Source organism: Fusarium odoratissimum (assembly GCF_000260195.1).
Source record: "Fusarium odoratissimum NRRL 54006 unplaced genomic scaffold supercont1.49, whole genome shotgun sequence".
Lineage (NCBI taxonomy): Eukaryota > Fungi > Ascomycota > Sordariomycetes > Hypocreales > Nectriaceae > Fusarium > Fusarium odoratissimum.
The window spans coordinates 81,439-99,656 of NW_022158729.1; the positions used below are offsets into that span (position 1 = coordinate 81,439).

The 18,218-nt window shown below is 46.4% G+C and overlaps 7 protein-coding genes across 7 annotated transcripts; 4 read left to right on the plus strand and 3 right to left on the minus strand.

Annotated features, from left to right (window-relative positions):
- Positions 1–756: 756 nt before the first annotated feature.
- On the plus strand, positions 757–2,297 carry FOIG_15237 (uncharacterized protein). The gene is made up of 2 exons (XM_031216590.1): positions 757–1,089; positions 1,155–2,297. The coding sequence occupies exons 1-2, from the start codon at positions 880–882 to the stop codon at positions 1,971–1,973; spliced, it is 1,029 nt and encodes a 342-aa protein (XP_031053675.1). The 5' UTR covers positions 757–879; the 3' UTR covers positions 1,974–2,297.
- FOIG_15238 (amidase) lies at positions 2,027–3,751 on the minus strand (the record flags this gene model as incomplete). The annotated part of the gene is made up of 3 exons (XM_031216591.1): positions 2,027–2,142; positions 2,196–2,280; positions 2,333–3,751. 3 exons carry the CDS (start codon positions 3,749–3,751, stop codon positions 2,027–2,029), a joined length of 1,620 nt encoding a protein of 539 aa, XP_031053676.1.
- Positions 3,752–4,178: 427 nt separating this feature from the next.
- On the plus strand, positions 4,179–5,516 carry FOIG_15239 (uncharacterized protein; the record flags this gene model as incomplete). The annotated part of the gene is made up of 3 exons (XM_031216592.1): positions 4,179–4,268; positions 4,327–4,712; positions 4,763–5,516. The coding sequence occupies 3 exons, from the start codon at positions 4,179–4,181 to the stop codon at positions 5,514–5,516; spliced, it is 1,230 nt and encodes a 409-aa protein (XP_031053677.1).
- A 388-nt stretch (positions 5,517–5,904) lies between these two features.
- On the plus strand, positions 5,905–7,564 carry FOIG_15240 (uncharacterized protein; the record flags this gene model as incomplete). Its single annotated transcript, XM_031216593.1, has 2 exons — positions 5,905–6,263; positions 6,316–7,564. The coding sequence occupies 2 exons, from the start codon at positions 5,905–5,907 to the stop codon at positions 7,439–7,441; spliced, it is 1,485 nt and encodes a 494-aa protein (XP_031053678.1). The 3' UTR covers positions 7,442–7,564.
- Positions 7,565–8,443: 879 nt separating this feature from the next.
- FOIG_15241 (uncharacterized protein) lies at positions 8,444–8,734 on the minus strand (the record flags this gene model as incomplete). Its single annotated transcript, XM_031216594.1, has 1 exon — positions 8,444–8,734. One exon carries the CDS (start codon positions 8,732–8,734, stop codon positions 8,444–8,446), a length of 291 nt encoding a protein of 96 aa, XP_031053679.1.
- Positions 8,735–9,901: 1,167 nt separating this feature from the next.
- FOIG_15242 (inulinase) lies at positions 9,902–11,470 on the plus strand (the record flags this gene model as incomplete). The annotated part of the gene is made up of 1 exon (XM_031216595.1): positions 9,902–11,470. One exon carries the CDS (start codon positions 9,902–9,904, stop codon positions 11,468–11,470), a length of 1,569 nt encoding a protein of 522 aa, XP_031053680.1.
- A 354-nt stretch (positions 11,471–11,824) lies between these two features.
- On the minus strand, positions 11,825–14,059 carry FOIG_15243 (uncharacterized protein). The gene has a single exon (XM_031216596.1). The coding sequence runs from the start codon at positions 13,945–13,947 to the stop codon at positions 11,923–11,925; it is 2,025 nt and encodes a 674-aa protein (XP_031053681.1). The 5' UTR covers positions 13,948–14,059; the 3' UTR covers positions 11,825–11,922.
- Between the last annotated feature and the right edge of the window lie 4,159 nt (positions 14,060–18,218).

An 18,218-nucleotide genomic window follows, 5' to 3' on the forward strand; every position in this document is an offset into this window, starting at 1 on the left:
GTAAGACCGGACATAATGCAAGAACCTGTCAGGAGGGAATTGAGGCCTCTGGAGATGAGTATAGTAACTAGAATCAATTAATTAGATGGTTTATGGTGCTTTTATTGCGATTTATTTAAAGAAGGTTGAGATTTTTGATCGGCATGCTTGTCTGATCGGCATGCTTATCGTGTACGTTATGTTATTTAAGGTTTAAAGTACTATAGGGTAGGCCGCTTTTATATCATATAACATAGTAGAGTACTTTTATCTGGAATAATATTAACTACTTTTGTACTAGTTATTACTTTTAAGTTTATTAGGTTAGTATACTAAGGAGCGGGGGCCAAGTTTCCGTAGTTATGCCGCCTTAGCCTTCTAATTACTAATATAATTCGCCCCTGAACCCCCCCTTTCTAAATCCTTCTCCGCTCTACGTCCCTCCATAGCTTAGGTTGTATTGAGCAAGGCAGCAATGCAAAGTGCCCTCGCGACTGGAGCATTCCACCATGGCATCTCCTATCCAATCCAAGGCTAGGCTTCGTACACAAACCGGATGCCTGAAATGTGAGTGAAATGTCTGTTCGCTTACTCCTCTCCCTTTATAACTCGCCGTATTCAGGTCGCAAACGCCGCAAGAAGTGCGACGAAGTCAAGCCCCAGTGCAAGGGATGCATTCGCAATGGCCTCGAGTGAACCTGGCCCACAGCCGCGGACCTGATTGCCGACCGCCGTCGAGCCCCCTTGTCATGGAAGAGTCAGCCGAGTCTCCCTGAAGTATTGAGCGGCTTGTCTCTGCAACACGCCGACTATGTCGCTTTGTTGTCGCATTTTGTCGACTCAATCTGTCCACGGATAGTCCGACGGGAATGTCGCCCTGAGTATTTCAATCACGAGTATATGCTCCGACTGGCATATGTTTGCCCTCCTTTAATGGCAGTCATAATTGCTGTTGCTGCATTTGATAAGGAAACGCCACGCTATGACCGATTGGCTATGGAGAGTTACCAGTTTTCTCTGCACAATCTGCGGGCTCGGATAGCGCGTGCGGCAAACGCAGGGAATGACGATGCCTTGCTAGCAACGACCGTTTTCTTATGCGTGTTTGAGGTGAGTTGATTTCATTCTTCCTGTTTGGTTAGGCCTTGAGACGCTGAACGTCGTCACATTTCAAGAATCTCCGATCTGATACACAATTGAATCTCAACCTACACCTAACAGCTACTGGTGCGCTGCTCACTCAACGAGACCACGCCGAAACTCAAGTTAATCCTCGGTCGGTCACTGTGTTCGAACGGCTCTGCGCAGAATCCTTCCTCTATCATAGTTCGCTTATGATGTTGTTCAACCCGTCTCTGGATGCCCTGGCAAATACTGGCTACACCCTGAACTGGACCCGATACTTCTCAAACTCGCAACCTGAAACAGAGGTCTGGCCGAACAAGAAGACTCAGCCAGTTCTCGATGCACCATACAATCTGTTCCTTCTCATTGCTGGTGTGACTCGGCTTGCTCGTGTCACTCGCCCCCTGAACGAGGGTGAAGTTGAGACGTGGAAGGAACTCAACTACCAGCTACTGGAGTTCAAGCAGACTACAAGCCACGATGCCTATCAGCTACACTTCGAGGCCATGCATATTATGCTCCTGAAGGTGCATCCCATTGTTCCAGAATCAGAGGTTATGGAGCAAGTATACCGTGTTCTGCAAGATGGATCATCTATCCTGTATGCTCTCGATACACACAGCAATCTTCTCGCATACTTGCTCTGGCCCTTGACCGTCCTAGGTTCCATTGCAGTGGATTCTCAGACCCGCCGCTTGGTCAAGGCCAAGATTGATGAGTTAGCTCGCAGAAGACATGGGCTTGTTACCCGAACACAAAAATGGTTACGATATATTTGGGACTTGCCCCAAGGTGACAGGGCTATGATGACAAGAAGGGGACTACGGATTCTAGTTGGAGGGTCCCAAATTGGCAAGGAATGTGTCTAGTAACAAATCTCAGGCTGATAAGATGATTGCAGCTTTGACTAATGTTAACGATTTCATTTGGACAACACTTGCTCAACCACCTTAGCATGCTTCATCAATTCTTCATCCTTCAGTCGACGACCAATGAGCTGCACATGGCATGGGGCGCCTTCCACCTCCTTAGGAAGATCTATATGAACCATTAGCTACCTAAATTTTGAACATCGATGGAAAATAACTCACAGTTCGGAACATAGGTAACGTCTCGCACGAATTTGGCATCGGCAACCTCATTGGCGTGCCCGAATGGGATAACGCAGGCAGGGTACTAAAACGAGCAGTCAGCATGACCTTCTGAGAAATTATCATTAGAATCATACGTCGATCATATTCCCAATCACCGTGTATACTGGGACCCCGAAGCTGTCATGCGGGACAGCACAGGATTGGTATCCTGGTGCTAGAATCACATCTAGTTTGTTGTCAACGAAGACCTTTCGCATCTGGCCTGTGATCTCAGCTCGCGCCGCATTAAGGTCGAAGAGCCCACGAAGGGTAGGCTCGGGTTCATTGCCGGTCAAATCGTAGGTAAACCGAAGCGATGGGATGAAAGGTTTGCCGCTCTTGGAGACATGGCCTAAAACAGTCTTGTCTGGGTCGATGCGGAAGAATTTAAACGAAATATCAGCTGCATCTGTCAGAGAAGGGAGTTTGCAAGAAATGTCCACGATACGATGCCCCGCTGCCTTGAGCTTCCCTACAGCTTCTTCTAGCACGCGCTGCATATTGGGATGGAGAGGAGTCTTGGGATCCTCAGGGAAGAGGCCGACGGTAAGGGTGTCGCTGGATCGAGGTGCTGGATCGCTCCAGGCGAGGCCAAGAGCGTTGTCGTCCATGTCATCTGCATGAGCATCAAAAACGACCTTTAGTAGCAGCTCTGCGTCTCGGGCGGAGTGACACAGCGGACCTGCCACGGGGGCAATACCAGTCATGCCGGGACGGCCTGCGCTGGCTTGTTTGGCGTAAGGCACGCGACCCACGGAAGGCTTGAAGCCAAATATGCCGCAGCACAAGGCAGGGATGCGGATAGAGCCCGCAATATCTGTTCCTATACCCAAAATAGATCCGCGCATGGCCACCAGTGCCCCCTCACCACCACTGCTGCCGCCGGCTGTGAGGTTGAGATGGATGGGGTTCAGAACTCGACCAAAGACGTTGGTATGAGAATCGGCCGTCATCATGGTTTGGGGTACATTTGTCTTAGCGTAGAACACGGCACCCGCAGCCAGTAGGATGTCGGCCAACACTGAGTTTTTGGTGGCTAGTTCATGTCCTAGAAACGATACCAGCCCAAGAGAAGACGGTACTCCCTTCACGTTGAACGTTTCCTTGAGACTGATGGGCACTCCGTGTAGGGGTCCTACGGGTTTGCCGTGAAGAGCCAGATACTCGTCTAGTTGTTGGGCTCGCGCCAGGGCCATAGGAAACATGGTCTCGGTCAAGCAGCATGTGAGTTGCTGCGCAATAGCGCTACGCTTGCAAAAGGCAGTGGCCACTTCGACAGCACTAAATTCTCCTGGAGCGAGCTTGTCGCGTAGTGCCGTAGCATCAAAGCTCTCTGTGATAAAAAGCTCTCGGTCAGTGAGGAGGCCGCATGTCTTGGGGATATCCAAGACTGAGAGCTTATCACGAGAGGTCTTCTGGGGCAATTCTGCCGGCAAGTGCCATTCCGCAGGAATTCTTGCCTTGGCTTCGGTTTGCTTGGCCGAGGCCTTCTGTTGCCAGGTGAAAGCAGGCATGATAACAACAGGGAGAAGGGTGAAAATTGAGTTGTACTTTTAATCCGAGACAGAAGATATGGCGAGTTTCTCATTAATATACCGAGTTACAGAGTAGTCCTCCCACTTGTCGCGGCATCTGGCAGAGGACTAATTTACCGACTCTGGTTTCCGAGTTGGGCCCTGGCACTTACCCCGCGAAACTGTTGCGGGCAATCAGAAACATTTGCGCCGCCGAGGAGATATAGCTTGACTTCACTTTCCAAAAGTTACTTATTAGGGTGGGGCCAATATCCCCAGACCATTAGAGACTGGTCTACCCAATCATGCACTTTTGCGCCGAGATGAGTGTTGTTCATGATAAAGCACGCTAACGTGTGAGCAGCATTAAAGGAGAGACGTAATTCCAGAGGCTTAGCAAATCATCGAAACAAAGGAAGAATCAACCATGACGGTGTTCGCTAAGCAAGATATTCAGCGTGCTGTCGATGAATACATCGCTACACTAGATTCCTCTCTCTGGGCGTTGAATCAACAGGTGCCTATAGCATTAGTCAGATTTGTTGAGAGACTCATCGACCTAACCAAATCAACAGATTCACCGAAACCCAGAGCTGGCATATCAAGAACACCATGCTCATGATGCTATCTGCGAGTTTCTTGAGGCCCACGACATCCCCGTAACCCGCCACGCGCATGGCCTCAGCACTGCGTTCGAAGCTATTGCCGGCAGCGAATCCGGTCGCTGCGTCAGTTTCAATGCTGAATATGATGCTTTGCCAAATATTGGACATGCATGTGGCCACAATCTCATCGCCACGGCAAGCCTTACCGGTTTTATGGCCCTTGCCTTTCTGATCCGGAAGTTCGGGCTTCTGGGCCAGGCACAGTTGTTGGGTACGCCTGCGGAGGAGGATGGTGGAGGAAAGATCGATCTGATCCGCAAGGGAGCATATGACAATGTGGACGTCTCATTGATGATGTGAGAGCTCCCTGCGCCTCCATTCCTGGAACAAAAACTCATTCAAACAGGCATCCCTTCTCAGTCGATGAGTTTCCAGACCCCAATGTTGTTGGCATCGCAGGTCGAGCCTCTATCTCGTGCTACGACATTGTCGCTACATTTCACGGGGTCAGCGCGCATGCCAGTGCTAGTCCTTGGCAAGGCGTAAATGCGCTCGACGCTCTCGTAGGCGCTTATAATAACATCTCAATGCTACGTCAGCAGCTGCATCCTGACGAGAGAGTCCATGGAGCCATCCTCCAAGCGCCAGGCATCACCAACGCCATTCCTGAGACCACTCAGACTAAATATACCGTTCGCAGTCGCACCATCAACAGGGTCAAGGCGCTGGGTGCCCGTGTCGAGAAATGCCTGGAGGCAGGTGCATTGGCCTCTGGATGTGAGCTGGAGATTCAGTCGTCTCAGATCTTCGCGGATCTGGTAGTAAACAAGCCATTGTGCAAAGGGTTTCAGGAGTGCATGGCGGATCAGGGTGAGCAGCTGTTGGATCTCGACAAGGTGCTGATGTCTGGATCTACTGACCAGGGCAATGTCTCGCAAATCATGCCGGCACTCCACGCCCTTGTCGGTATCCCGGTCCGCGATGGTGCCAAGAACCACACGCGGCAATTCACTACGGCTGCGGGAACCCAAGAGGCGCATCGGCAGACAATCACGGCAGGCAAAGCTTTGGCTATGACTGGGTGGATGGTTCTTGTGGATGATGAGTTTTATCAGAATGTAAAGGACGATTTTGTTGCGTCCAAGGGAACAGCTTTGTAGGGGCTAGGACGTTGTTGTCTTAGGGTGAAATATTCTCCTCTAATAGCAATAGCTGCAAGACACTGTCCTTGCCACCACCTTAATCCATGCCTGATTTCGCCTAGCTACCATCATTCCCAACCCAATCATATACATTTGCGCCGCACTTTTTCTGGGGTAAAAATCCACTCTTGTTTCCGGGGTATGCCGGAGACCATAAGCTTCCCCACATTGAGACAGATATGCTCGATTGGTAGGTTTTCAAAATGCGTACAAGTGCTCATTGACACAGTCAATATGCCATGAAAATGTTAAATAGAAGGGCTCTGGCTCCTCCTTTATTGCTTGGATCATTAGCAACTTTCACGATTCTTATACACTACTACTTCTCATCTCAATCTATTCTTCCATGGAGTCTTCCAAACCCAGCGAGACACAGTCCCCGACTTTCGAGGCGGATTACGTCAACAAGACTGGTGTGCAGAACAATGTCGTTATTGACCTCCAATCCGAGGAAGTTCGCCGAGCGCGGTGGAAGATCGACTTGATGATGCTTCCTCTGCTCGGAGTCAGCTACTTCCTGCAATTCCTTGACAAGCAGTCCCTTAGCTATAGTTCCTTGCTGGGCATGATCCCGGACACCAAGCTCCAGGGCTCTCAGTACTCATGGGTCGCCTCGATCTTCTACTTTGGATATATTTTCTGGTCCTACCCGACCGCGTTCCTGGCTGCGCGCCTGCCTATTGGCAAATACCTTGCGGGAACCGTGTATGTATTATTTTCCCGTTTCTGACTTTGATCTCATCTAACAGCTTCATAGCATCGTCTGGGCCATCGTTCTCATGTGTCATGGTGCCTGCCATAACTTCTTGGGCCTCATGATCACCCGATTTTTCCTCGGTGCGTTCGAAGCGGCCCTGGCGCCGGGCTTCTCTCTCGTCATGGGAATGTGGTATACTCGTCGGGAGCAGCCTCTTCGCTACGGTTTGTGGTTCTGTGGCGGCCCGGTGGCCACCTTGTTTGGAGGCCTGATTGCGTATGCGATCGGTCATCTTGAAGGTGACTTGCCGACCTGGCGATATCTGTTTATTATCCTTGTCGCCGTCACAACCGCGTGGGGCATTTTCATGCTCGTGCTGCTTCCAGATTCTCCATCCGACGCAATCTGGCTGTCAAGTGCACAGCGCGAGACGGCCGCATATCGGATTCAGGCTGACACTCAAGGAAGCAGCAAAGGATCGTTCAAGATGCATCAAGCCTTGGAAGCCCTGCAGGACCCTGTGACTTGGTTCTTGTGTCTTTACACCTTCTGCACCAACATCGCTAACGGCGGCTTGACCGCGTTTGGCTCACTTGTTATCAGAGGCTTTGGATACAAGGGCCTTCAGGCACTGCTTATCCAGATGCCCACAGGGGCGGCGCAGCTCGGCTTTGTCGTTATCAGCTGCACTCTTTGCTCTTTGCTTCCCAATATTCGCACGATCATGATGATGTGTCTCACCATAATCAGCCTTATCGGCATGGTCCTCATGTATGCTCTTGACTCAACCAACCAGTCTGGCCGTCTGGCTGGGTTTTGTTTGAGTCTGGCGTTCTCCGCAAACATGCCATTGGCCATGTGCCTTATTACCAGTAACCTTGCTGGATTCACCAAGAGGGCCGTGGTCAATGCTTGCGTGTTGATTATGTACAGTGCAGGAAACATTGTAGGTCCCCAGTTCTTCAATGTCCATGACGCTCCAAATTATCCAAAGGGTATCAAGGCCAGCCTCATCGGTCTTGCACTTGCGACCTTTTGGGTATTGTGTCTCCGTATCTACCTTACTTGGCAAAACAAAAAGCGAGACCGGAACTCATCAGAGGAGACAGGTGCAGTGCAACGTCAAATCTTACTGATGGAGGATAAGACTGACTGGGAGGTCGCTGCGTGTCGCTATGTGTTATAAAGGGTGTCGATACATGTGATAAGACATACCTATTGATATTATTTTGAAGGTGCAAACAGCACACCACCGAAAAGTCATACATAGGCAGGTGGAATGCCTGACCTTCTGAGACTTAATTTCCACCGGAATTACAAGTTTAGTTAAGACGGGATTTTCTTTATAAAACAGATAATCAAGGTGATTAAATGATAGTATCAGAAATTGCAGAGGCAAGCCCTTAAATTTAAAATCAAGAGTGTCAAAAATCTATTAAAAACGTATAAGAAAGCATATATAAAAGGCATAAAAGCATAATCTGCAGCACTAAGAGAAGCCTGTCCCCTTTTACCTGCCATCAACAAGAATCCGCGTGACTTTCCTACCCTGCACATCCTCCGTAGTGTGCCTTTTATCCCCGTCACAACACAACTCTTAACCTTTTCTTTTACTAACTTTTAATTTCCCTCACCCTAACTACTTACTCTAATAGAGCTTACCCTCTCTTCCTATACATATGTAATAAGGCCCCAAAGAAGGAAAATAACACAAGTGCCGCTGGCTGGCGTTTCTGGAGAAGCTCAAAATAATGGCTTGGAACAACAAATATTAACAGCAAGGGACCATTTTCTTTTTTGTTACTTGGCCACTGATTTGTCTGCTCGATATCCGTCATCTCAAATTGAGTGATGAGAGCATGGCATCTCCGCAGAACATCGAGAGCCTCGTCGTAAGCTTTTTTGTCATTGCTTTTTTCCATAACTCGGCAAGCCGGCTGAAGTACTCGGCTTCCTCGCCCATACTTTTATTAGAATCAAGACTCCGCCAGTTCCCAATGCTTACGATGGCATTAAAATTATCGCTCTCAACAGCAGGCCGATTGTCCTCTATAACCGACTTAATGCCCCGTATCAGACGGATCCAAACGGTGCCTAATACACGATCCCTATGATCTTCAATGCAAATATCGCTGCTACAACCGAGGCGCCCTAGAGTTAAACACACGTAGAACATATTCAGCAAACTTCAGAGAAATACCGTAGATCCTTGCTCAATGTCGTTTCTGCACTTGCTGACGGCTGTATGCAATCCCTGAAGCGACCTGATGTGGTGCTCCGAGGCAATTTCCATGTACGTGGACTTTTCTGATTGGGAGAGATATGCAAGATGCAAAGCGGCCACGCTCATGATTTCTTGGAGAACATATAGATGCTGAAGGGCGACGCTCGTGGCTGTGTTCTGCCAAAAGTTGCGTATCTCCTTGTCTTTTGCTACCTGCTGGCTGGTGGACGCGGTCCAGTGGTGGAGTAGCGTCATGTCGTGTAGATAAAAGAGGACATCCGATCTACTGGGGGCCGGTGAGGCTATAGAGGCGGGTGCGAAAGAGTTGGAAGAAGTAAAGGGACCATGTTGCTGTGAACAAGGGTGGTCTGTTGTGGTAAGATGCGGAGTCGATGTTAATATGGTGACGCTTTGGGTCGACGGCGAGGTTGAAGGCACTGGTGATACCGCGACCTTGTTATGAACAAGTGGGGGATAATTGCATGATACGCCTCGGCGGGCGCAGGCGCTGCAGTTTGGCTTCTCCTCGCTACACTTTTGCCGGAAAGGCAAGCATGAATGTTAGTACTACAAGACTATGCACCAAGCTTGGTCCGCGGACCCTAGAGGCTTGATACATATTGCGTGTCTTAGAGGCAATACGGTGGGATGGTGGGACTGAATAGCCATCTGAACCCACCCATATAAAGTGCTTACCTTGACACGACGTTTCTTGCAGTTGAAACAGCCCGTTCTGACTTTTCTGTAACGCCGCTTATGGATCTCGTAATTATCCGATGTCTCGGAAACCTCGCGTCGCAGGCTGATATCGGCTCGTTCTTTTTCACTATTTATACACGAAGCCCCTATCAGCACCTGGTATACAAGTTAAAACTCAAACCGTGCTCTCTCCCAATGTCTCCATATGAAGATATCAGTCATTTAGTAACCGACGCCCGATTAGATTATGATCTCTTCTCGATCTGTCGGACCGAGGCCGGGGATGCCTTGATTGCGTTCCTAGAAGCCGTGTCAAGGTAGTACTCCTTGGCATTAGGTACTTGACATACTCAACACGTGGTGCACCACCACCTGCTTCTCCGCATTTCTCCGTCCAGTCCTGTTTCTGTAGCTTGCAGGGAGCTGCAATAATCCTTGAAAGCTTTGGCACGGTTGCATTACACTGGTGGGGCTAAAAGAGATCGGCGACTTTACCCCAGATAGATAGAATGCGGGTCGGGGAGTATGGTCACGGTAGAAGCAAGGATTCGACAGTGCCTTCCAGTCACTTCAACAGCTCCATGAGGAATTGTAACACTATATAAGTCCCGAGGCCAACCGCCATGAGTCGTTTTGACAGAAACAACGATCCCTCAACTTCCATTTAGTTTACTTCTCCCAAACCTTTTCGCCTTGATTCACTTTCACCCATCGCAACGTACAATGATTACATATCTCAGTCACAAGGCCTGGTTCATGCCTTATCCTACGAAGTTCGTGGGCCTTGCTTTAATCTCTCTTCTCACTTGCCTCACTCAAGCTGACGATTTTCGTCCTCTTTATCACTTCGTCCCAGAACAAAACTGGATGAATGAACCCAATGGCCTCATCAAGATCGGTTCCAAATGGCACCTCTTCTTCCAGCACAATCCCACCGGAAACTTTTGGGGTAACCTGAGCTGGGGCCATGCGACCAGTACTGACTTGATTGACTGGAACCATCTCCCTGTCGCAATCTCGAGTGCCAATGGGGTTCAATCCTTCACAGGGACCTCGTACTTTGATGAGGCTAATACATCTGGTCTTGGAACATCTGAAAACCCACCGTACCTTGCCTTTTATACTGGGTACTTTCCAGACACCGGAGTACAGGATCAGAGACTTGCTTATAGCCTAGACCAAGGGGAGACTTGGATCAAGTACAGCGAAAACCCGATCATCTCGCAGGCACAGGAGAAACCGCACGACATTACCGGTGGCTTAGAGACGCGAGACCCCAAGGTCTTCTTTGACGCTGCAACAAAAACTTGGGTCATGGTCCTCGCCCATGGAGGACAAAACAAATTGTCATTCTGGACATCTCCTGACGCCAAGACTTGGACCTGGCATAACGATCTCACCGATGACGGTATTCCCGGACTTCCCAGTGGTATCACAGGCTGGGAAGTGCCTGATCTCTTTAATCTACCCGTCGAGGGTTCTTCAGACACTAAATGGGTCCTGATAGTTACTCCTGCCCAGGGGTCTCCCGCGGGTGGCAATGGCGTTTTTGCAGTCACTGGCTCGTTTGACGGCGCCACCTTCACCTCCGACCCTGTTGATCCAACCAACATGTGGCTAGATTTTGGGCGTGATTGGGATGGCGCTTATAGCTGGGAAAATGTGCCCACGTCCGATGGCCGTAAGATCCTTGCTTCGGTCATGAACAGCTATGGAGTCGACCCGCCAACCAATGCTTGGAAGGGCATGCTGTCGTTCCCACGTACCTTGCAGCTGCGAGAGATTGGTGGCGAGTTGCGCTTTATTCAGCAGCCTGTCATCGAACTCGAATCTGTCGGTACATCTCTTAGCAACATAGCAAATCAGACTCTCGAGCCAGGGACCACGCTCTTGTCTGACTATCACGGAACTGCGTTAGATATCAGCATCTCTTTTGTTCCTACTGAAGGCTCCATCCTATCCCTAGCAGTCCGCAAAGGAGACTCGGAACAAACCGTCATCCAGTATGCTCAATCCAATGGCGCCCTGACTGTTGATCGCCGTGCCAGTGGCAATATCTCATACAACTCGGCGGCCGGTGGTATTCACACAGCGACATTCTCGCCAGATTCCAACAATGTAGCACACCTGCGGGTTCTAGTAGACATGTGTTCGGTGGAGGTATTTGGGGGAGCTGGCGAAGTGGTCATTTCGGACCTGATATTTCCAAGCGAAAGCTCTAACAGACTGTCTCTATCCACGACTGGAGGAAATGTCGTCTTACAGTCCGTTGAAATACGCTCTGTCGCATGATGAAGACAACCAGCCTGGAATTGGACATGCTGAGGGTTTCATATCCTTCGTTTTCCGCTTTCGTTACCCCATTGCTGCCCGTCGGCGTGTGCATCATTGACAGTGGGCTTCCGAGACATAGCGTTACTGTCTTTCTTCCTTACGCTTTGGTTTGTCAGTCATTACTGTCATAACTTCACTATCAATTGAAAACGTCATCCATTGTATGTGTTTTAGAAACAACTGCGTTAGTAATGTCGCTGTATGCTGTAACTCTGCGGAATAATGCCCCGCACGAGGACAACACTCAATAAACGATTCTTCTGAGGCTCATCACATTCTCTTCAAGCCTTTAGGAACGCCTAGTGTAATAATATGCTCGAATTGCATCGTTCAAGTTCCCGCCCGCACTCAGCAACTGTTCTTAATTCCAGGATTTATCAAAACAGATAATCTCCATTTCGGAGTAAGAATCAACACCAGCTAGAGCCGAGTGGCGTAAGCGCAATCGACTCCACTGCCAAAGCACCTCCATTCGCAACTACGCTAATATCCTGCGACTCCTGATACCTAGGAAAGACAGTGGCCGAAAACACGGTTCCATCACCTGCGAAAATCTCAAGAACAGATCTATCAAGAAAGATATCCAAGTTGAACTTCTTGTCGTCCGCATTAGCAACAAGGGCTTTCCACTTTCCTGCCTGGCCATAGCCAGCATTAGTAGTGTCAAGGGTGAGACTTCCAGCGCCTTTATCGAATGTCAGCAGTACGGATTCACCGGCAGACTCAAAGACCGAGACGGTAAAGGAGGTAGCATCCGACGAAGCGAGATCGGCGACAAGGGTCAGTCTAGCGCTCTTGGAGCTTCCGACATGGAAACCTTTTGATGTAACCTTCGTAGCTCCAAATTTCTTGGCCGGGCCAGATGCAAGACTCTTCAGCTCCGCAATTGGACGTTGACCCAAACCACCATCTTTGCGGATAAATAGCTCGCGTGTAATGGATTGTTGTCCAGCCCATCCGTTCACACGACTGGGCCACTTGGGACTAGGCCAATTTGCCATCCAGGTAATCGCCAGATCGCGGCCTGACTCATCCTTGTACCACTGCATAGCGTAACTAGCAGGGCCCTCATCAACCAGTCCGCGCTTTTCGCTTGTGAACGTCGTTCCATTATACGTGCCAGTCTCGTACCAACCGAGTCCATTTCCGCCATAAAAGAGAACCCATTTGTCGCCCAGTGGGAAGAAGTTGGGACACTCCCATAGTTTTCCAGTGCTGCCGTCGCCAGTATAGAGAATACCGACATGGGACCAAGACACGAGGTCATCGGATTCGTACAGCTGTACTTGGCCACTCTTGCCGTTGGTGGCGCCAACAGCCATTTTCCAGTTGTTGTCGGTTGGGTCACGAAAGACCTTGGGGTCTCGGAAGAAGGGATCTTCTCCTTTTGGAGGGCCGGAAATGATCGGTTTCTTGGACAGATTGAACCTGACCCCATCTTTGCTCGTAGCCGTGATTACACTCTCCTGAACTGCGTCAGGGTGGTAGGCAAGGTTGATGTAGTCAGTCAAAATAAGCCGCAACTCGTTCTTCTTCTTGTCGACGACTGCACTTCCAGTAAAGCGGCCAGAATCGTCACTAGAGTTGCTCACTTTGGCAGGGTACAATGCAACAGGCTGCTCACGCCAGTGAACTGAATCAGTACTCGTGGCATGGGCCCAATGCATAGGACCCCACAGCGGCGCATCGGGGTAGTATTGGCTAAACAGGTGATGAGTCCCATGAAACTCGACCAGACCAGCGGGGTCGTTGATCCACCCTTGGAAGGGTGTATAGTGGTAATGAGGTCTAGTGGGGTCTACAGCATAGGAGGAGCAAGCAGAGGAGCCGCGAGGGGCTTGATTTGCCTGTCCGAGTATGTTAAAGGAGAGATCCTTATCTTTTCCAAGAGCATGGCAGCCAACACGAACGTCGTCAATGTTGATGTGGCCCCAGGACTCTGACTTGCTGCTGTCATGCACGACGATATGCACCTTCTGGCCCTGCCACTTGCTCGTGTCCCAGACGATGCGAATGAGAGCCTCGTCGTTGGTCGCCGTCTGCTTGAGAAGGGTCTTCCTATCCGACTCGCGCACAAGAGCAACGTAGAGATTGTCAGGGTCATAGCCACCTCCGATTAGGAAGCTCAAGGCAGAGCTGGCTCTGAAGGTGCTTGACCTGAGTTCCCCAACGGCTGTCTCACCGGCTTGTTTAAAGCCTAGGAGAAATTTCTTGCCATCCTGATGGAAGGGGCCATCCCAGTATGATAGATCGGTGGAGATGGAGTCTTTGCCGAATGCAGTGCCGCTGACAACTTCCCATCCCTCGAGGTTGCCAGTCTCAAAACTTGGGTTCTCAGGGCCTGGATAGCTTTTGAGATGACAGTTTTTAAAGTGAGGGAGGGAAGCTCCTGCAGCCAAGGTGGCGGCGAGTGGTAGAAGAGCGGAATAAATCATGATGATTTGGGTGGCAATGATGGAGCAGGGAGAATAGAGGTAGAGAAGATCAGGTCTGTCGTCCTGAACCGGTCGACTTGTCGTGATCACCTCCTCACTAAGGGCAGTTTCTGGAGGCCCTTATATATCTCAAAGGCAAAGCTCGCAAGTCCTATCTTGGAGAAGCATTGCTACGGCGTGATGCTAAATATTGACTGCGCACATGCATATATCGGCGATACAATAAAGTCACTGCGAGAATTGCGGAGATTCCTTGCGGGGAATAGCGACTGGGTCTAGTAATCTAGAAGCTCGAGACGTTCCATGTATGCACTACAGGGAGTATGGCGCTAGAGACGTGATGTAAAGCCAAGCTACCATCGGTCGACTCCAAGTGCATAAGGCACATTGAAGTCACTCCGAATGGCGGAATGGAATCAATACGCCTACCAGTCCCCTTCAACATGCCAATGCTGGGATGGAACTCGCAAATGAGATGAAAGCACGGATTAATTGTATGCTCGAGTTCGGCGCCCTAGCGTCTAGACTAATCCGCTAAACTCAGACTGAGTCCACTATCTGGGTCCAGCGAGCGCGGAGACAAACTGCAACTCCGCGATAACGGCTTTATCTCCTGTATTGGAGAATACAGCCGGTTGGGCGAAATGAAGATCAGCATGTCAGGGTGTAAAGTCCAATGGCGCGATATGCATAGAAGGACAGAACAGGCTTGATCTATGATAGTGAACCTTGTCTACTATATTGTTTGGGGAGGTGATAGTGATTCCATGGAGTGCATTAGGGCTTTCGACATACTACATGCGGACTCGGCGACTCACAAGTCGTTGCGACCAGGGTTCTATCTCAATACAACCAACGCTTTAACTCGCAACAAAGCAGGCGCTAGTAAGCGATGTGCCTCATGGCGGATTTCTGGAAGGTAGAAAGAAGGCGGGGAGCCATGCAAAGGAGTCGTCTGAACGGGAGAGGGGCCCACTTGGGATGGCAGATATCACATCGGCCCATACTTTGCCGGCCCGACAACGACCCCCGGACAATTGGTGCCATGGATAAAGTGGCATTAAGTGTCTACCTGTCAATCAAATTTACTCCTGGACGGCGTCCGTGTACATGCAAACTCAGACTAAACCCCGCGGAGATCGATTTAGTTGTGCGGGGGAGCTGCAAAGATGCAACTCTACGCTCATGAGGGGGCGCTGCGAGTATATACACCTACCACCCTTGTTCTATCATTTAATAGCTCCTCCTCTACGAGGACTAGTTTATTCTGTTAAACCCCAATATACAGTGGGGCGGCAAAAGTTCCGACACATTCCGGATCAGCCCCAACCACCTCGATTACACCCTGCCATTTCACTCTGCAATTGAATAGGCAATATTTATTTAATCATAATAAAATATATATCAATCTGTAGAGAATTAAAAGGAGATTCCAGGAGTATAGCTTAATACTTAGTATAATAGCCGTTTATATTATAATATGCATTTAGTCGGTTAGGTATTGATTTTATTATGTTCTTAACTATATTATCTTTAATCTCAGACCATAGCTCTTCTGCAGCTGCAATAAGTCGATTTATTACTGCAGCCGACTTCGGATAAGCAGCAATTTTAGGATAAGTCTTATATATCCTCTTTTTTAGGATTTTCCAGAGATTTTTAATAGGATTAAGGTCAGGATTATATAGAGGCTAGTTAGCAAGAAAGACTCCTCTTCTTCTTGCCTAGGGTTGCAGCCATTCTTGAACTTTCTGATATATAAATGTATAGGCGTTATTATGCTAAAAAGTCTCTCCTTCCCCGATAAGTCTAGGAAGATAAGACTGCAGATAGGATAGAATACGCCGGCCTGTTATGCCTCCCCTCTTAGACTGAGGATCCCTGGGAAGAGGGATGACTATAGATAGCTTATTATAGTTAATACTACTAAAAAACATCTGCAAATATCTGGCAGGCCATCTATAGGCTTAGACCTTATCTTAGTAAAGTCTCTTGCCCTATGATATTATTAGAAGTGTGATGGTTGGTTTCCAACTGTGGATAAACTAAGCCGTGCTAAGTTTATTGTTAGCAGATGGCATAGGGCGTGATACTAAGCTTATCGAAGTATCACGTCTCTTAATAGTAGATTCAATGCATATTAGGCTTAATTAATATAAAGAAGTTTTATTAATAGCTGGTAAGATAAGTTCTATAGAAGTGTAATAAATGTAGTCTATATACTTAAGGTAGTTATAGAGTAACCTGCGTGGTTACTATATGATTCTAAGAATTACTGGTGTTTTTAAAGTAATTATTATAACCGGATCTTAGCGGTTATAAATAGAATCTCTTAGTTTATAATAATTATATGTAATTAGTAAAAAATATAGGGTATATATGACATAACTACTAGGATTATAATATAATCTCTCCTCTCTCTTAGTCTTGCCCTCGAGACCTTGCTTACCCTAAGTGTATTATTTCCTCCCTGTATAAGTCCTAACTTATTCTTATAATTATTTCTCTTAATATACTAATTATATCTTCTTTAGAAACTTAGTATTATCTTACCTAAGTAAAACTTATTATATCTATAGGTTATAAAATTATACCTTGTTCTTTTTGCGCTGAGAATTATAAGAGGTATATAATAAAGGAAGGTTAGAAGAATTATTCTAAGTATACTTGTCGGGGCCGTTCTTATAATAGGAAGGGCGTTTCTTTATCTAAAGGTTTATTATGCCTTCTTTAGGTAAGTATTTTCGTCTTACTAATTTTCTTTTTAGCTGATTACTTAGTTTAGGAGAAGAACTAAATTAAGGCTAATAAGGAGGCTATTAAGGAAGAGCTTATTAACTTATAAAAATAATTAAATAAGTATTTATTAAAGCTTATGCGTCTTTGTTATTAGAAGCGCCTTATTTAGGCAAAGGGTTTATAGGTATTAGAAAAGGATTCTGCTATAATAGATAATTATAAAAAGGCAGAGAACTTAGTTTTTAATTCTAATAGGATAGTTAAGTCGGTTAAGGCTAGTATAATTAATCTTATTAATTAGTCTGTTATTTTTAACCCTTTTTTTATTATAACTAGTAAAAACTTTTTAGAAGTTATTAGGTATTAATAAGGTGTTTTAGTGGTTCCTATGTATTTTCGCTTTCTAGGTAGTTCTTCTACTTAATTAGGTATATTCTTTGTCTATTAATTATGTTTGTTTTCCTAATTGCTTCTGCTTTATAGGTTTCTAATCCTATGATTTATTATAGTTTATTGCCTATTTTAACTTATATAGTATTTACTGCTGATTTAAGTAATAAAACGTAAAAGACTAGATGGAGCCTAACTTTCGGTAATAGGTCTAGTTTATAGTTATTTTCTAAGATTTTCTATAGTACTTTATAAGGTCTAATAAATTTATAGTCTAATTTATATATTAGTTGATTTATTTTAATGTTTTTTATGGCTAGGTAAACTATATCTCCCTCTAAAAAGGTTAGTCCCTTTAACCGTTTTAGATTATAGTAGTTTTTTATATATTTTCTAATAAATTCAAGTTCTATTTTTATTTCTTTATATAGATTTTTAAGGTTATTACTTTTAATTATAGCAGCTAGGTTAATTAATTTCTCTTATTATATATTGTGGTATATATTTAGTATAAATCTGAAGTTAGTATAAGCTGGTATGAGCTTTGTATTTTTATTATAAGTAGTATTATAAGCAAGTTAAGCTATTAGTAGTTTCTTAACCTAATTATTCTATTTATAGTTAATATAATACTATAGGTATTATTTAAGTATTTAATTTATTTATTTGGTTTGTTTATTGACTTGTGGTTAAAATGCTATTATAAGTTGGTAGTTTAATTTAAGTCATGCTATAAGTGATTGCCAAAATGTTACTGCGAATATAGGTCCTTTATCTAAAAGGATTTCTGTAGGTAACCTATGTATGCTAATAATATATTAGTAAAAAACATAAGAAAGTTCTTCTGTATCTGTTGCTTCTCTATAGGGTAGATAATAGGAAAATTTTATAAGTTAATCTATAATAACCATAATACTATTATAGAAGATTCCGGTTAAGGGTTCTTCTAATAAGGGTAACTTTATAATAAAGTCTATTATAATTAAGTCCTAAGGTTATTATACTACTAGTAGTAGTTATAGTTATTTATATGGTTTATATCTCTAGGCTTTTATTCTTATATAGAGGTTATATTATTTAATAATATCTTCTATATCCCTTTTTATAAACTTATATCCTTAGTCTTATAGTCATTTTACTAT